Here is an 18802-nt window from a genome sequence, read left to right as displayed (position 1 = left end):
GGCATCCAGAATAAACACCTCGTAAGAAACCCAAATATCACAACCTCCTGGCTCTGACATTCATCCTCTAAGCCACTGGTGTACTATTAACCGCACCGGAACATCAACGGACCGATGCAATCATCTCCTTCACGAATAGGAAAAAAAATTAACCCGTAAAAACTAAGTTTTTCACTATAAATCCTTTATATGCGTGGCGGCTAGAGTCCTCTCGTCTTCTGGCTTGAGATGGCTGCCACCTATGGGTCAGATGATTGCCTGCCACCATTAAGCAATTGGTAATTAAATATAAAAAAATTCCTAAAAGTGTAAAGTTATGGAAAACATTTTTCACGAAAATAAATTGTCACGCACGAGTCTGTGTGCAAAATGTCAGCTCGATTGGATCACGGTAAGTGGGTTCAAAAACGACCGAAAGATTTGCACGGTCGTAAGCGCGCAAGCAAGCAAGTGAACTTAATATAAAGGATTTAATAAAAGCCAAGCCACAGTGCACTTGTGACCGTGGAAACCCAACTATGTACCGTATAGTAAAACCACTAGTCTACGCTTCTTCAACAGAGGAATAGCCAAACTATAAACAAACTCGCGCCTCAAGCCAAAGCTGTTAATCCATGATCAATTCCTACCTTATTACAGACCAATTCAGACCTTAATGGTCACCCCGTGCCCTTATAAATCTCAACGTTAATCCTACAAAGTCCCATCACAAGGGAGAAACACAGACAAAAGTTATGTTACTAAACAAAAACTGTTTTATGTATTCATTTTGATCATTGGTGTCGATGCTACTTATCATGCTACCGTCTGTGATCTTGCATGCTGCTGCTGATGCTGATGCTGCTGCTGATGCTGCTGCTGCTGATGCTGCTGCTGCTGATGCTGCTGCTGCTGACGCTGCTGCTGCTGACGCTGCTGCTGCTGATGCTGCTGCTGCTGCTGATGCTGCTGCTGCTGATGCTGCTGCTGCTGATGCTGCTGCTGCTGATGCTGCTGCTTGCTTGATATGTGGATGCACACACTCAGATTGTACATGTACAACAATAAACGCAAAATAGTATGAAGAGTTAAACAATACACTATCATCCATGTACATCCCAATCGTGTTTGTCGGTTGCTACGGGGATAGCTACTTTCCAGAGTAAAGAAAAAAAACGGTCCCACGACTTTTTTTTTGGCCGTATGATTTTTTTGTCGCCCGTATTGAAACGGCTGTACAAGAATGTGGGGTGAACCGTATGGAGTTGACACGGTATGTGAAGCCCTCTCGTGGCGAGCAAATCTCGAAATTTGCACTTAGCTCCTTAGCTCCTGAACATATTGTCACATGCAAAAATATAATTACAGAATTATGATTGTGTACCCAGGAAAGCCTCACTGAGCCTGATTGAAAAGTATAATCCCACTTGAGTAATACGCCGGTACATTTTTCAGAGGTTTGCGGTTCGGGCCTAGCGGCCGCCCTGGTTATTACTGTGGGTGTTGGAACTGTAACAGAACCACACGCTGTCTGCTTCACAGTTAATGGTTTGCAAACTGGACCTTGCAATGAAAATGTCAATGGTTCAATGCCATCTCCCGGAGCGGCAGTTAAAACAATGGGGGCATTTTTGTCAAAAAAACGAAATCCTCTTCACCACCTGTGTGGCGAGGTAAAGCATGGGATGGGTACGCACATCCATTCCCAGACGTCTGGCCAGCGTGGATGATGAGGAGACAAAATGCCCCCTCGAGCCTGCTCCAGTGAAGGGTCTTCCGCCAGCAATGGCGTGAACAAGTCTCAAGTTTCATGTATTAGGTATAGCCCTGTGAGCCATTCGGCTCTTGACTCGGGTGCAACGGCAACAAACAAAAAAACAAAAACATGAACAAGAAAACATCTTAAAGTGACTATGTGCAAACAGAAAATCCAAGAAAAGACAGCAAAATATTGCAGAAAAAGCACCGTACACCAACACTGTGTGCAAACATCCCAGTGGGATGCAAGTCAAACAACAACAACCACAAGACAACTTAGATTAAGACCATCAGTCTAACTCTGTACTACAACAAACACACATGGCCAAACCGAAAAACTTTTAAAAAATCACCAAAATAAAGCCATAAAAGCAATGAAACAGTGATCATAGGAACTGACATCACCCCTTCACCAACTCACCCCTTCACTACCTTACCCCCTCACCACCTAACCCCCTTACCAGCTCACCTACTCACCACCTCACCCCCTTCACCTCTCCACCTTACGCCGCTCTTCACTTCAACAGGCTGGGCCCCCACAGAGGGCCAGAAGTTCCGCGTCTGTCCGTGGCCACGGCTCCTGGACCTCTAACAGGAGGCTGGGGGTAGAAGGACCGCCTCACCTTCACTTAAAACACAACATTTACGATTCGAGTGCGAGGCAAACCTCACCCCGTCTTTTCATTTCATTTACTTGAGCTTCACTGCTGTGTACCGAACATTCTAAGGTTTTTTCACCGCCTCAAAACTGTGAGAGGGCAATTGAACTCGCTGAAGTGGCGATGCTTTTGGTGAATTGTGCCTGGAGCATACACTAACAAATCACACCGTTCCATTGTTGAAGGGTTCGTCTGTTAGTAACTGTACTCATGCCAACTTCTTGGTTCTTTCGGTAAAGTCACGTAGAATGGAAATAATAAAATAATAAAAATAAAACATAATGACGTTTCGGCCACAACGCAAGCAGCCGTCCTCAGGTGAAGAACAGGGCTGTCGGAAATACCTGTCTTTCCGACAGACGCTGTCTTTCCGAAAGACCTTTTCTTCACCTGAGGACGGCTGCTTGCGTTGTGGCCGAAACGTCGTGAGAATTATTTTATAATGTTTTATTTTTATTATTTTATTATTTCCATTCTAGGTGATTTTACCGAAAGAACCAAGAAGATGAATCCCTGCAGTCACGAAAGCTTTAAATCGAAATTGTACTCATGCCAATTTGTTAATTGCTCATCAGAATCGTTTTTTTCATATTTTGTTTTGATTCTCATCATCAGGCCTCGTGGTGTAAACAAGCGCAGTCTCCACAATCTGAATATTTATTTATTCTAGAGAAGAAATCCGATGAGCTATGAAGCTTTTTTTCATAGATGTCCAGTAGGGGCGGGTAAGAAAGTTACAACAGCAAATTCAATACGATAAAGTAGGTAAAAAGCAAGTTTTCCAATGCACGCACTGTTAATTGCACTCATAAGTAGAAATTACATTATCTTGACCCCAGAATTAATCAAATTCGAAGTGCTCAATAAAAGTGGGTGGTTTCCTTTCGATGTGTTTACATTTCTTAATGCAAACCACCAGATTTCGATTTAAAGCTTTCGTGACTGCAGGGATTCATCTTCTTGGTTCTTTCGGTAAAGTCACGTAGAAGGGAAATAATAAAATAATAAAAATAAAACATTATAAAATACAATTCTCACGACGTTTCGGCTACAACGCAAGCAGCCGTCCTCAGGTGAAGAACAGGTCTGTCGGAAAGACAGGTATTTCCGACAGCAGCCGTCCTCAGGTGAAGAACAGGTCTGTCGGAAAGACAGGTATTTCCGACAGCCCTGTTCTTCACCTGAGGACGGCTGCTTGCGTTGTGGCCGAAACGTCGTGAGAATTGTATTGTATTATGTTTTATTTTTATTATTTTATTATTTCCCTTCTACGTGACTTTACCGAAAGAACCAAGAAGAAGGCAAGCCACCAGCTTTTATATTTGTTATTGGCCCAGGATCGGGGGGACGTTGACCGGCTCTTTAAATCTTGAATTTTCACGCGAGACGAGTATGTGTACACAATTTTAGCTCGTTATGGCTTCGTAGATCCGAAGATTTTTAGAAGCGTCAAATATTTGCAAGACTATAAACAGACAACAGGGCAAGTGAAAAAAAGTGTGTTAAAAAAAACCCCCACGATAATCGTGCAAAGTACAAAAATGTAAATACATCGCTCAAACACACACCCACAATGCAAACTAAACCATTCCCCGTCCTACCAGGCAAAGCCCTCTGAGGCATAAACTTATACTGGGAGGAACCACCTGGTTCCACCAGCCCACAGGGGATTATTGTGTCCGTCCGTCCGTCGTGCAGGGAGGGGCTGGGTGGGGAGGGAAGGGGCTGGGTGGGGAGGGGAGGGTGGGTAGGGGCTGGGTGGGGAGGGAGGGGCTGGGTGGGGAGGGGCTGGGTGGGGAGGGGCTGGGTGGGGGGTGGGAGGGGTGGGGCTGGGTGGGGAGGGGCTGGTCACCCCGTGGTGCCCTTATAAAACTCAACGTTTAACCTACTCACGCCGGCTTGTGCCCGCCCTCACAGTCGGCCATATTTGCGGAATACACCACGCCGCCGTTGACCCTGGCCATTGACCGAGCAACCCGACGTTCCTACCAGCTCCCTCCGCAGGAGGAATGTGTTTTTACTGAAGCAACCTGGACATCTGTGAAACAGATCTTCAACGCTCATCTGATTCCTCCGGTATAAATAAACATTCCGATGTATTAACACCACCTCTCTGGCCTCTGCTTATGTGAGATGAAACTTTAATGAAGAAGGGTCTTCACCCGAAACGTCTCTCAAGTTTGAAATCCGCATTGCTACCGATGAACGCGTTGGCCGCCTCTGTCGTTTGCCCCTGTGGAGCCGCCGCCGCCGCCGCCAAATCAAAACAACTTTGTTCAAGCCTCACTCGCCCAACCCTGCATTGGTTGGCCGACGTTTCGGACACCCACCTTAGGGGCCGTCCATAAATGACGTCACGCGATTTTTGACGATTTTTTTTCGCCACAAAAATCAGACCCCCCCCTCTCAAATATGACGTCACAAAGCTCTGTTCCCCCCTCCCCCCCCCCAAATAAAATAAAACATGCTTCAAATCGTTTTAAACTATTGTCATCGTCGTGCATATTTAATGTGGCGCTGCACTCTGATGTTGTAGGAGAAAACATTTATTAAAAAGTGTATTTAATTAAGTAGAAGGTGTATATTTATTTAAAGTTGCGCATTTTGATGTGACGTCACATTTCTCACCCCCCCTCCCCTCGTCACACATCGTCACAAATGTCTGACCCCACCCCCCCCCCTAGGTGCGTGACGTCATTTATGGACGGCCCCTTTACCCCCTGCTTAAGATGGCCCTCCGAAATGCACGCGGGGCGATGACGTCACAGGCGATCAGCTGGAGGCCACGTGACAAGGGCGGGGCTTAACCCGGTTGAGCGGTGGCGCAGCGGTTAGCGTCGCTGCCCGGTCTCAGTTCGATTGCAGGCTGCCGGTTCGTCTCGCGTCCCAAGCGGTGAGTCGTCATCGTTACTCTTTGATTCTCTCGGTAAAGTCACGTAGCTGGACGAACTCAATAGCTGGTAACCGCTCTCATGGGCGAGTTATTAGCCGAGGCTCGTAAACTACCGCCCTCCGCACGCGCGGACAGACCAAAGTGCGCTGTTTGGTTATTTGGGTAGAGTCGCGTTGGTCGAAGAAGTCGTGGATCACGACGTTTCGATCGATACACAAGCCAGACGACTGCATTTCTGGACGTGCATCGGCAAATCGCGCCCCACCCCCCACCCCTCTCTCTCGCATTGAATTGTCCTCCAGTGCTGTTGCTGCTGGCATCAATAGAAGTGGTTTAAAAGTCAAAAGTCTCCCCCTCTCTGCCTCCGTTACGCCGTGCCGAGTTCGATGCCAAACGAGATCGTAACCCCCCCCCCCCCCCGCTTACAAATTGCGCTTCGCTAAGCATCCCGACGCCCGATTACTTCAACCGCGAAATGTAAAAGCTGCGTCCTCGATCTGCCCACGTTGTTGCGAGCTCGTGGTTGGCTTAAAGGGCCCTCCCCGTGTCGTCTGGACGAGTTGCTGAGTTATTATGCGTTTGGTTTTCGCGGTGGCGTCTTTCACAATTTGGTTGCGTCGTTTCGTTAACGCGCCACGAACGGAGCTTTCGACCCCGGTGCCAAGCGCCGTTCTGCCAGTCACCGCCGCCGGCGTGATGTGATAGTGACATTTTAATGAGCTAATGCGGACACCTTCACGAAGTCAAGTTGAATAAAGTCTCCTCCAGCCGTGGGCAGGTGTGGTGAGAGGTGAGGCTGCTGGTGGGTGTTTGCTTGGCTCGTGTGGTTATACGTTCATCGATACTCTGCTGGTATTATAATAGCCCGCTCATGAACATGTTCTACTACCGAAACGTCTTGATTTTATTTGTTTTATTTTCTACCTACGTGACTTTACCGAAAGAACCAAAGAGTGTGGGTCCCTGCAGTCACGAAAACGTCAAATCTGTTGTTGCGTATGGCATTGTGCTCGGGAGCTCAATGCCAATGCCTGCGATCTGCTGGCGACAACGAGAGAGGGGGCTTCAGAGCAGAGTTCGTGTTTGGTTTGCACGACCACAATCGCACTGCAGTTGCGCGCGGTGCCTCGTCTGTAATTGTCCATGTGTGATGGGGATGTACAGGACGGCCTGTTGATGTTGCGATGCGATTGAATATTGTGCACGCCACATGGCTCCACGTCTTATCGTGGAGAGAGTTAAAATACGCAACGTGGACTAAGATTGCTTGTAGACGTGTAGAGGCTTTATAAAATACCATCGTTTTCTCTGCACTCTGGTCATTTTATTTCAGTGGAGTATCCACAAACGAATAGCCTTCTTTGCTTTTTGGTAAAAGGCAGCGATGACACATTGTGGATTTGTATGATTGCTCAGATTGAGATGCTCAGGAGGCTTAACGGCATTTATTGGTGTTTAGAGACCGTCTCATAGAACAAACACGCTGTGTCGATTTGTCTGAAAGCAGCCAGCCATTGCCACCGTAGAGACAATTTTGAAATCAACATGAGCAACCCAAAAGTGTCACAGCAACTCTGAGTCGCGTGCGCGAATGGAATCAATTTCCCTCCAGACTGCGGAATGCGGAGTGGAAATCGTAGAAGATAAATTTTTTTTTGCGTGCAGAAAATGCAGACCTTGCTGTGTTAATATCGCCCGTCGGGGTTTTTGTTGCAGCAGTGTCGGTTGGGTGGGTGCTTCTAATACAGCCAATGGAAAGGGGATATCGCAGATATCGTTAAGTGACCTTGGTTCGATAATCGGGAGAGGCATTCCCCAACTGTTCTGCCCACTAAGAGCTGACATTTAGCCAAATCGAGTGTTTGTGTGCGCGCAGTCATTGTGGGGAGCGTAGCGTACCGATTCGCGTGCTGCGCTACGAACCAGTGGCGATTATCTGAACTGGCCATGGGCCTCCCCTAGGTTGACTCAGTCTCAAATGAGTACCTGGTGCGGTGTGTAAAAATCGCCACTTGGGAGACAAAGGCGGCCGGGCGTGGTGTTGGCCATACACCCCCTCGTGTGCTATGCCGGCCTTGAGAGGTGCTCACTCACAGCACTTGCCCCAACAGTCTGTCCATGCTATACGGGGGATCTTTGTTTTTTGTAGTTATTGGTGTCGAGGCTAAGAACACCAACTCCCTCCACCTAAGAAGTTGTTTTAATCGCTGGCAGTTGTTTGAATTAGAGGCAATGGAAATCAGTGGTGCCAGCTCACTACTCTGACCTCTGAGCCACTTGGCAAATTGACCACCTTTGTGTTTCACTATTATGACACATTGAAAGGGGGAAGCAGCAGTAAGTGTGGTTTGTGATGGTGTCTGGATATCAGAAGTTGAAAAGAAGTGAAACATACACGTTTGGAAATGGGGCAAGGGGTAATAAAAAATATCAGTGGGTGGATTGTCATCGCCAACCGTACGTACACGAGTCATCCTGGAAAGGGAACTTTATTGTTTTGATCAACACCGACACTTGTGGGGCACGAACACACTTGTTGACGATCAGCCTTTCTCTTCAGCACTTTGTCTCGCACCACCTTGTATACCCTCTCCTTCCTCCCCTCTTTCTTGCCAATCTGTATCTTTTTGAGGTTTTCCCCCAATCACCATTTTTCACGCCTTCCTTACCAGCGCCCTTCCTTAATAATCCTCTCTGGTTGTGTGGCCCCCCCTGTCCTTTGCATGACCTCCACACTTCAATCCTCAGAATCTTATTTTTATCGTGGAGAAATCCGATAAGCTATGAAGTTATATATTCTTGGTTCTTTCGATAAAGTCAAGTAGAAGGGAGATACATTTTTTTAAAAATATAAAACAATGTTATTGTTTTATAATTTCCCTTCTACGTGACTTTACCGAAAGCACCAAGAATATGAATCCTTGCAGTCACGAAAGCTTTAAATCAAAGCTATGAAGTTCTTTATCACATGTTCAGTCAGGGCGGGTCAGAAAGTTACAACGACAAACAGCACAAACACACGATAGCAGTGCAGAGAATAGGAAAGGTAAACAGGTCACACAAAAATGAGTTTATAAGTTCAAATTAAGTACACAAATTCCCAAGCTTGGGCAAGGGAGCAAAAGAACAGCAAAACCAGACCAAGAGACAACACGCACAGTCCCTCAATACATTGCACATTAAAATTAAACTATCGATATATGGGTGAGGATGAAAGTTACAAATCACATCCAGCACTAATCTGCTTCAGGATATTTTTTGAAGGTTTACGATGTTAAGCGAGGAAACAGGGTTGTTCCAAAACGCCGGTTCTGCAAATTCGCCAATTCCTTTCTAGTTCTTGGGATAGTTGAAAGTTAAAATCATGACGTGCTCCGGCATGAACTCTACATGAGTGCTGACGCCATAACATCCAACCAGGCCGTACCTCTAACCCTACTTGGACCAAACACCAGCCGTAATTCAAACCAGAACAGACAAACAGGAGCCCGACACGAACCCAAACCACACCATCCAATTAGCCTCCCGCCCTTGTCATTACGAAAACCACCCAAACAGCCTCCCGCCCTTGCCATTACTATAACCACACCATCCAACCAGACACTCATCCTTGCCATTACTATAACCACACCATCCAACCAGACACTCACCCTTGCCATTACTATAACCACACCATCCAACCAGCCTCCAGCCCTTGCCATTACTATAACCACACCATCCAACCAGACACTCGCCCTTGCCATTACTATAACCACACCATCCAACCAGACACTCGCCCTTGCCATTACTATAACCACACCATCCAACCAGACACTCACCCTTGCCATTACTATAACCACACCATCCAACCAGACACTCACCCTTGCCATTACTATAACCACACCATCCAACCAGCCTCCAGCCCTTGCCATTACTATAACCACACCATCCAACCAGACACTCGCCCTTGCCATTACTATAACCACACCATCCAACCAGACACTCGCCCTTGCCATTACTATAACCACACCATCCAACCAGCCTCCAGCCCTTGCCATTACTATAACCACACCATCCAACCAGACACTCGCCCTTGCCATTACTATAACCACACCATCCAACCAGACACTCACCCTTGCCATTACTATAACCACACCATCCAACCAGCCTCCAGCCCTTGCCATTACTATAACAACACCATCCAACCAGACACTCGCCCTTGCCATTACTATAACCACACCATCCAACCAGACACTCGCCCTTGCCATTACTATAACCACACCATCCAACCAGACACTCGCCCTTGCCATTACTATAACCACACCATCCAACCAGACACTCGCCCTTGCCATTACTATAACCACACCATCCAACCAGACACTCACCCTTGCCATTACTATAACCACACCATCCAACCAGACACTCACCCTTGCCATTACTATAACCACACCATCCAACCAGCCTCCAGCCCTTGCCATTACTATAACCACACCATCCAACCAGACACTCGCCCTTGCCATTACTATAACCACACCATCCAACCAGACACTCACCCTTGCCATTACTATAACCACACCATCCAACCAGACACTCACCCTTGCCATTACTATAACCACACCATCCAACCAGACCTCCAGCCCTTGCCATTACTATAACCACACCATCCAACCAGACACTCACCCTTGCCATTACTATAACCACACCATCCAACCAGACCTCCAGCCCTTGCCATTACTATAACCACACCATCCAACCAGACACTCGCCCTTGCCATTACTATAACCACACCATCCAACCAGACACTCACCCTTGCCATTACTATAACCACACCATCCAACCAGCACTCCAGCCCTTGCCATTACTATAACCACACCATCCAACCAGACACTCGCCCTTGCCATTACTATAACCACACCATCCAACCAGACACTCGCCCTTGCCATTACTATAACCACACCATCCAACCAGACACTCACCCTTGCCATTACTATAACCACACCATCCAACCAGACACTCACCCTTGCCATTACTATAACCACACCATCCAACCAGACACTCGCCCTTGCCATTACTATAACCACACCATCCAACCAGCCTACAGCCCTTGCCATTACTATAACCCACCATCCAACCAGACACTCGCCCTTGCCATTACTATAACCACACCATCTAACCAGGCACTAGCTCTTTGCCCTACCCACTTTAAATTTTTCTTGGTTCGCTCTTCACTTTCGCCGTTCACAGCGCCGCCGCAGTGGTCTGATCGTGAGCTCCGCATTTGGAGGGTTTGGCTGCGGCGAAGGGGGCAGTCGCATCAGCCGATGGGTGGGGAGTGACTCTGGGGTAATTGGGGGGGGGACAAAGTCTCGAGAGATGAGTTTGTTGCTGCAGATTCCAGTGAAGGTTACGCAACACACCATTGGAACCTCCTTTGCCAGGAGCAAAATATGATAATTGTTTTTTTTTTACCCTTTTATCTGCCAACAAAACTGACACACGCAACACGCCGTCGGCACAAAGAGGCGTGCGGTTACAGCGCACAGTTTCGTTGGCAGGTGAGTTACACGCGCGCTTCACAGCTGTGTCTGAGTGGCAGGGCTTGCGTTTACATTAATTTAGGATATATGGGCCATTAGAGGGTAGATTTGTGTCTTTAGCAGTACAGCCTAAGCCAGTGCTGCTCTATTTTGTTATAAATGGTGTCTGCGGATTATTATTATTGCCCTGAGCTGTGTAAACTGTATGGACAGAGAGGCATTTTATAGTTACATTTATTTTAATGGTCATTAGACTTACATGTGACTCGATCAGTTAATAACAATGTAGCATTGTAGTAATTGTGTATGTGTGCAATGGTGGAGCCAGGATTTTCAGGTAGGGGGGGGCAACCCCTCCAGCAATGAAAAATAATAGAGGAGTTAGTGAGGACTTGCTTTTTATTCGACGCGTGTGCGGCGATGGCGCAGCCATCGATCGAGGGTCGAATTCGAACCGCGTCGTGTGATCGGCATCGCGCTCGCTGAAGGTGAATGCCTTCAGGGAAGTGGTGTACTGTCTACAACACTGCGCACAATTCTGTAAGTCACTTATAACTGATTTGCCGTTACTTATTTCCAATTATGGACTCGGACTATTGTCCTATCATCTCATAGAGTCCCTGGCACGTAATAATATGCTACACAGCGGCAGTGGGGGTCGCAAAATGCCGATTTATTACTAACAAACTCCAATGATCCGATCGAAATTAGGGTTTTTGATCGGATCATTGGGGGGGGCACGTGCCACCCCCCCCCCCCCCACTGGCTCCGCCAGTGTGTGTGTGTGTCAATGAAATGCCATCTATTTTCGTGAGCTTTTCTTCATTCAGATGTTTGGTCAGTTCCTGAATGATCGGAGCAATTTTCAGAAGATCCATGCGGTTGCTAGGATAACAGTCTGTACAAAGGTCAAACTACGTGCCATGCTGCATTATGCAAACTGCTTCTCTACCCCAGATTACAGGCGTTGTGCCAGCGTGCCAGGAACCACTAACTACTTCAGCCACCAGAAGTGGGTAATCCAAAGAGCCGTCGGGCTTAATCGGCCTGAAATAACCGCTGCCGAGAATTCGGACCCCCAGAGTTGGGTGTTCACCCTAAAAATTTCACGAGCCTCGAAACATTTTTCGGGAGGCTCCTGCATTTGGCATGTTTGGCCGATAATTCCTCGCGAAGTAGCATTTCAAGTGTGGAAGTAAACTAGGGTTGAAGTAGAAAACTAGTGTAAAGGCTATAACAGCTCAAATGGTATGCAGATACAGGTCAGGAACCCACTCGATGTACAGCCGTGTTCTCCGATAACGGTCTGGTAGTTGCGTTCCTGAAGAAACACCGCGTTATGGAAATCTCGCGTCATTATAAGTAATATATAACATAGGGGGGTAAAGCACAGTCCGCGATAGCACGTGAGATGCGTACGTAGGCTGAGCAAAGATTTGAGGCGCAGTGGGTAGCATCCAGAAGCATCCAGCAGCATCCCAACGCCTCGTGGTGTGACGCTGCTGCTGCTGCTGCTAGGCCGAGGCAGCCGCACAACCGCCGCCTATTCCTGCTCGCGCTGCGACGTAGTTCTGTCCACTCCGATCCGCGTTCTATCCAATTCGCATCCGCGTTGTATCCAATTCGCGTTGCGAAAACTCCACGGCGTTCCAGGAGGACGGACTGTATTTCCACCTCCTGGCCACCTCGCAGCCCAGTGGTTGGCGTGGGACCTGCTGCGTGGAATGAAATGGATCCCATCCCCGTCCTGCCTTCCCCCCACCTCCCCCCTTTGGCCTCGGTGCAGTAGCGCTGCCTGCACTCTCGATCGCCATGCCACACCGATCCTCTTCTTCAAAGGGCTGGATTACAGGGCGCTTTAATTCGAGTTACGTCTGAATGAGACGCTGTCTCCCCGACAGACCTGGTCTTCACCTGAGGACGGCTGCTTGCGTTGTGGCCGAAACGTCGTGAGAATTATTTTATTATGTTTTATTTTTATTATTTCCCTTCTACGTGACTTTACCGAAAGAACCAAGAAGATGAATACCTGCTGTCACGAAAGCTTATATCGAGAGCTGAACCGTTCGACTATTTCAACTAATTCATTATTCGACCTATTATCAGTTTGATTACTTGGCTAATCGGATCACACGGACATGGTTCAGAGAGAAAACGTCCTACCTCTGTTCCCACTTGTGTGTGTGCGAGTGGTGGTGCAGCGGTTAGCGTGCAGCACTACGAACCCAGCGACCCGATTTCGATTCCCGCACACGGCCAACACCAGTGACCATTATCTGAACCGGTCCTGGGCTTCCCCTAGGTCGACTCAGCCTCAAATGAGTACCTGATGCAATGTGTAAACATTGAAAAAGAGCGTTATATCTCATCGGATTCCTCCAGTATAAATACATATTCTGATTCCCTCCTATCTCCCAAATTTGTGCGCCTTATCACATTGTCTCCGGGCAGGTATGTTCCCATGTGCCTTTATCATCGTAATGTGTAAAATTTGCCACTGGGGAGACAAATACGATCGGGCGAGGTGCTGGCCACCCACCCCTTCGTGTGCCAGTGGCCGGCCTTCATAGGTGCTCGCTAACAGCACTTGCCCCAACAGTCTGTGACGGCTATACGGGATGGGGGGGGGGGGTCTTTGTCTTTGCTCCCAGGGCAGACGTGATGGGGTGCTCCCTGGTGGTGCTGTCGCTGGGCGGGGTGGGGGCAGCCTTGGCCAGCCTGATCTTCGCCAACACAGACTGGCTGCTTCCGCAGGCCGAGCCGGCAAAACTGTCCTACCTGGCAGAAGCGCCGCTCAGCTCGCTCGATGGAGGTGAGTCAAACCGCTGGCAACAACGAACCAAGCAACAGATACTGACAGTCACGTAGGAGGGAAATAATAAAATAATAAAAATACAACATAATAAAATAATTCTCACGACGTTTCGGCCACAACGCAAGCAGCCGAAACGTCGTGAGAATTATTTTATTATGTTTTATTTTTATTATTTTATTATTTCCCCCCTACGTGACTTTACCGAAAGAACCAAGAAGATGAATCCCTGCAGTCACGAAAGCTTTAAATCGAAAAATAAAAAGATACTGACAGCATTCGGTCCACTCGCTCACTCGCCCACCTATCACTCAATTATCCACTCGCCGTGTCACTCAATCGCCTACTGGGTCACGAACTCCATCATCTACCCACTCTTTCAGTCACCTACTTAATCACTCAGTCACTTACTCGCTCACCCAATCACTTATTTCAGTCACCCGATTCAATCTTTCGCCAAACATTTTCATTCTCTCTCATCTGCTTAATCACCCAGTCACGCATTCACATCCACTCACTCACTGACCAATTCACCCAGTCACGCATTCACATCCACTCACTCACTTACCAATTCACCCAGTCACGCATTCACATCCACTCACTCACCAATTCACCCAGTCACCCATTCACATCCACTCACTCACTCACCAATTCACCCAGTCACCCATTCACATCCACTCACTCACCAATTCACCCAGTCATGCATTCACATACACTCACTCACTGACCAATTCACCCAGTCACGCATTCACATCCACTCACTCACTTACCAATTCACCCAGTCACGCATTCACATCCACTCACTCACCAATTCACCCAGTCACCCATTCACATCCACTCACTCACTGACCAATTCACCCAGTCACGCATTCACATCCACTCACTTACTCACCAATTCACCCAGTCACGCATTCACATACACTCACTCACCAATTCACCCAGTCACCCATTCACATCCACTCACTCACTGACCAATTCACCCAGTCACGCATTCACATCCACTCACTTACTCACCAATTCACCCAGTCACGCATTCACATACACTCACTCACTGACCAATTCACCCAGTCACGCATTCACATCCACTCACTCACTCACCAATTCACCCAGTCACGCATTCACATCCACTCACTCACTCACCAATTCACCCAGTCACGCATTCACATCCACTCACTCACTCACCAATTCACCCAGTCACGCATTCACATCCACTCACTCACTTACCAATTCACCCAGTCACGCATTCACATCCACTCACTCACTGACCAAATAAATGCGCACATATATGGCTTTAAGTACACGCCTGCGTGTGCATTAACCGCTGCCTGTTGCTTGTTTGTGGGTGACTTCATGCCCGTGCGGACCCGCCACGTGCAGAGTCGCGCAAGTTCCGTGCGGGGGAGCTGTGGCGGGATAAAGGTGCCGTGGTGATGGCCGTGCGGCGTCCCGGATGATTTTTGTGCAGAGAGGTACACGCCACAGGTGCACGTCATCTTCACCCCCTCGAGCGTGAGTGCCGGGACGATGTTATTTCACAAGAGACGCGTAACGAACCATTGAGCCCTATGCCTGATGAGAACTTGCATCAAATTGGGGGAGGTGGCATGGCCCAGCGGCTCGCACGTTCACCACTTGTCGCGGACGTTCGTCATTTTTATTTCAGTGGCCGCCCTGATTGTTACTGCGTGTATAATAACCACGTTGATACACTCTCCGCTTCACAGTGTGCGCTAAAGATTCACGCGGGGAAAAACCTACAGCACTTGAGATTTTCCATGCCCTGTCATTGCCTGTGACCCAATCACCCCGAAGTTAAGCAGAGTTAAGGCTGGTAGTAATTGGTTGGAAGACTGCCTGGGAATGCCAACACGAACACTGTTGTTGACACCCCACAGCTTGAGCCGCGAGGCAGCTAGATTACATAGAAACGATGAATTCTTCTATCCATCCGTGTGGAATTTCTCGTGTGCAAAGGATGTTGTCCGTGAGTGCGCGCATTGTTCACGGGCACTCCGGTTTCCTGCCATGTGCCACTCGCAAATTAATTGTCTTAACATCCCAATGTCGGACAGTCCTGAAAAATCCCATTTTTTAAACGCAGTGAAGCTTTACTGGCTGAAATAATTGTGAGTCAAGTTATGACCCCTGAGGTTACCACATTTCATTTCAGCACAGAGGGGTAAACTACTACAAACCCTCAGGCAAGCAAAGGCTCTTAGTCGCAGTCATGCATGGTGAGTGGCCAATAGATTTGGTTCGGCGCCGAATGTTTGTATGAACTTCTTTCGCACCGTACATAGCCAACGGTGCTGATAGGATGAAGGATTGTGAGTGGCACGTGCCAGTGTGCGGCGTCTGTGCTGTGCAGGAGGCGAGCCTCCTCTCTGCACTGGCCCCGTTCCTCTCGGAGCACGACGTGCCACTGGCAGCTGTGGTGCACGAGGACGTGGGAACCGAGATCAAGGACTTCCGGCCATTCTTCCAGGGCCAGGTCTACCTCGACCAAGAGGTTTGGCAGTGATGGGGGCGTGGACAGGGTTTTGAGTCATGCTAGGAAAACACAAAAGAACAGCCTTGCAAATGCTTACCCATGCCACTGCTGGCAGGAGGGCCTCCACTAGGAGGAAGCACTGGAGCCTCTCCACAGGGTATTTTGGCCTACTCTTCCGTGTTGGCCCAACATCATGGAAGTGCTCAGAGCAACCATACTTTTCTCCCTCCACATGCAAACCTGCCCATTGGCCGTGGTGAACCCATTTATACTGCTGGGCGGATAGAGGGTCGAGGGGGTTATTTACTTCTAGATTTGAAGTTTTGGTGACTGCAAGGGTCCATACTCTGTGGTTTTTTCGGTTAAGTCACGTAGGTAAAAAATCAAATAAATCACGTTTCGGAGGCAACACAGGCTTCCGTCTTCAGTTGGCACCGTCACAGCAAAACTACTGTATCACTTGATACAGTTTGTGTTGCCTCCGAAACGTCGTGATTTATTTATTTTTATTTTCTTTTTTACCTACGTGACTTTACCAAAAAAACCAAAGAGTATGGGGTTATTTACCTTTCACCATAGTTTCAACTGCAACGCTGGGAGGATGAATCAAACCATTTACTTCTTTATTGCAAGTGCAGCGTGGTAGCGTCCTGCTATTTAGATACCATCGCAAATGCAATTCGATTAAATCGAATTTAGACAATGCCCATCTGTAATACTTACTCTGTATTATTTCTCGCAGCGGAGGTTCTATGGACCCAAGGAACGCTGGATGTTCTGGCTGGGCTTCGTGCGCCTGAGTGTGTGGCGTAACTTCATGCGCGCGAGGGAGGGCGGCTTCCAGGGGAACATGCTGGGGGAGGGGCGCATCCTGGGTGGAGTCTACGTCATTGGTGCCGGAGACCAGGTGAGCTCAGCCTGTGGAGTTTTGCGAATTATAGCGATGTGATCTATTTATTCAGAAGAGCCTAAATATATAGCCTAAATATATAAGACGCTTTGCTTTCAATAAACTACACTGAAGTTGGGAGTTTAAAAAAAATTCAGCGTCACCTTGAATGTATGTTAACAGCTTCAATAATCCACCAAACCCTTGCCTCTAAAGCGCTGCATTGAAGTCCTGCAGCCACTCCACTCGTGCTCAGGGGGAGTGACCCGAAGCCATGGTGTTTGTCTGTGATTGTCGGCGATGAGCAGCAACGGTCTCCACCTCCGTGTAGTCGGCGAGACTCGGCATTGCCGACATTTCCAAAAAGATTGACAACTCACGTGGTGTTGAGATAAGCCTGCAACAACCAGATTAGAGCGATCAGTATTTGCATTATCAAGCTCGTCTTTTCACGTCTGGATAAAGGCCTTCCCACACTGTCCTCACAACGCCGGGATGCTATAATCCATCTTCTGCACATGAAACTGATGTAATTACTCCACGTCCGCAGTGCTCATCCTATTGGCTAAGTTCTTTTATGTCGATGCCATTCCATCGCTAGTCTTGTCCACGAGGCATTAGAAATGTTTAAATAAAAAAAAGTTATATGTTCCAAGATACAAATGTATTTCAAGATTCTTTCTGCCACTGCATTTTTCCCCCTGCTCCTTCCCTTCCACCATTGCTCCCCCCTAGGGCGTCTTGCTGGATCATAAGGAGCGTCAGTTTGGAGACATCGTCAACCAGACGGCTGTGATGGATGCGGTGCGCAAAATCCAGCCCATCCTCAAAAAACTAAAATAACTACAAATATACGGGCGTTAACAGGCGCATCCTCCAAATGAACAGCTGAACTGATCTAGAACTCCATTTCACACTAATGCAATTTTCATACACTGGCAGCATTTCCGGTATTCAACACGCTATTTCTGGAGGCCATCCACTGGTTCAATAATATCTCAGCATGAATATAGACACGTTGTTGATAAACTGTCCACTACGTAAGGATACTGCAATTATAAATCTGCCAATAATGTAATTTGCACCCCTATACTGGGTCGCTTTGCAATACTGTACTCTCGTGCACCATACATGCTTTTTGTATAAGCAGAGTGGTCTAAAATATTTACCCAGATATTGTAATTAATATTAGTTAATTATCTAATGCCAAGTTAGTATTAACTGAACGTCAGGGATTTTTCCCGTGCAGGCAGAACGTGCACACACACACTCTGCAGACCTGAAATTCGCTATGGTACCAACAGCAGCTCCACAAGACCGTGTGCTCCTGTATCAATGACGCCTAACCGCAAAGGGGTAATTATCGCTGGGGTTTGGACTGACTTCAACAGGGGCCCACCCTTGGGGAGGGCAAGGTGGTATCATTGTGGGTTCTTTAGGTGTCCATGCACACCCAAGCCCAAGCCTGCTTGTGTTCGCTCTGTTCCCTTGTGTCTTGTGTGTTAATGACGAGCTTGTGCCCTAAATTTACAGGACCGGTTCTGAGTATTAGCAGAAGATGGGGGGGGGGGGGGGGAGGCAGAGGAGAGGTGCCTGAAATGTGAATAAATAAGCATTAACACTGCCTAGTGTGGCTGCCTGGTCATTACACGTGCACACATTAAACAATGCTAAACGGACAGTGTAGTTGCCAGAACTTTGAACACTTACTCCATGAGTCCTGTCCATTCTCAATATATAATCTGTTCCATCAGGGACTGACATCTTGGTGTGGACTTGGGCCATTTGCCTCTGCACAGCAGAGG

At 47.9% G+C, this 18802-nt stretch overlaps 1 protein-coding gene across 4 annotated transcripts; it reads left to right on the top strand.

Annotated features, from left to right (window-relative positions):
* The first annotated feature begins 5180 nt into the window (after positions 1 to 5180).
* On the top strand, positions 5181 to 18621 carry PRXL2A (peroxiredoxin like 2A). Of its 4 annotated transcripts, none has more exons than XM_061565390.1 (6): positions 5181 to 5289; positions 13462 to 13617; positions 14995 to 15086; positions 15986 to 16126; positions 16851 to 17015; positions 17733 to 18621. In XM_061565390.1, exons 2-6 carry the CDS (start codon positions 13467 to 13469, stop codon positions 17838 to 17840), a joined length of 657 nt encoding a protein of 218 aa, XP_061421374.1. In that variant the 5' UTR covers positions 5181 to 5289; positions 13462 to 13466; the 3' UTR covers positions 17841 to 18621. The 4 variants fall into 4 exon arrangements, with proteins under 4 accessions (XP_061421374.1, XP_061421373.1, XP_061421372.1 ...); XM_061565389.1 differs by having other exon boundaries at positions 13457 to 13617; XM_061565388.1 differs by lacking the exon at positions 5181 to 5289 and adding an exon at positions 5778 to 6079 and having other exon boundaries at positions 13457 to 13617.
* Positions 18622 to 18802: the final 181 nt, after the last annotated feature.

This window comes from Lethenteron reissneri, chromosome 34 (genome assembly GCF_015708825.2).
Source record: "Lethenteron reissneri isolate LAM-NWPU_2019-01 chromosome 34, ASM1570882v1, whole genome shotgun sequence".
Classification (NCBI taxonomy): domain Eukaryota; kingdom Metazoa; phylum Chordata; class Hyperoartia; order Petromyzontiformes; family Petromyzontidae; genus Lethenteron; species Lethenteron reissneri.
The sequence above is the reverse complement of the archived record's forward strand: the minus strand, read 5'-3'. Positions and strand labels throughout refer to the sequence as shown.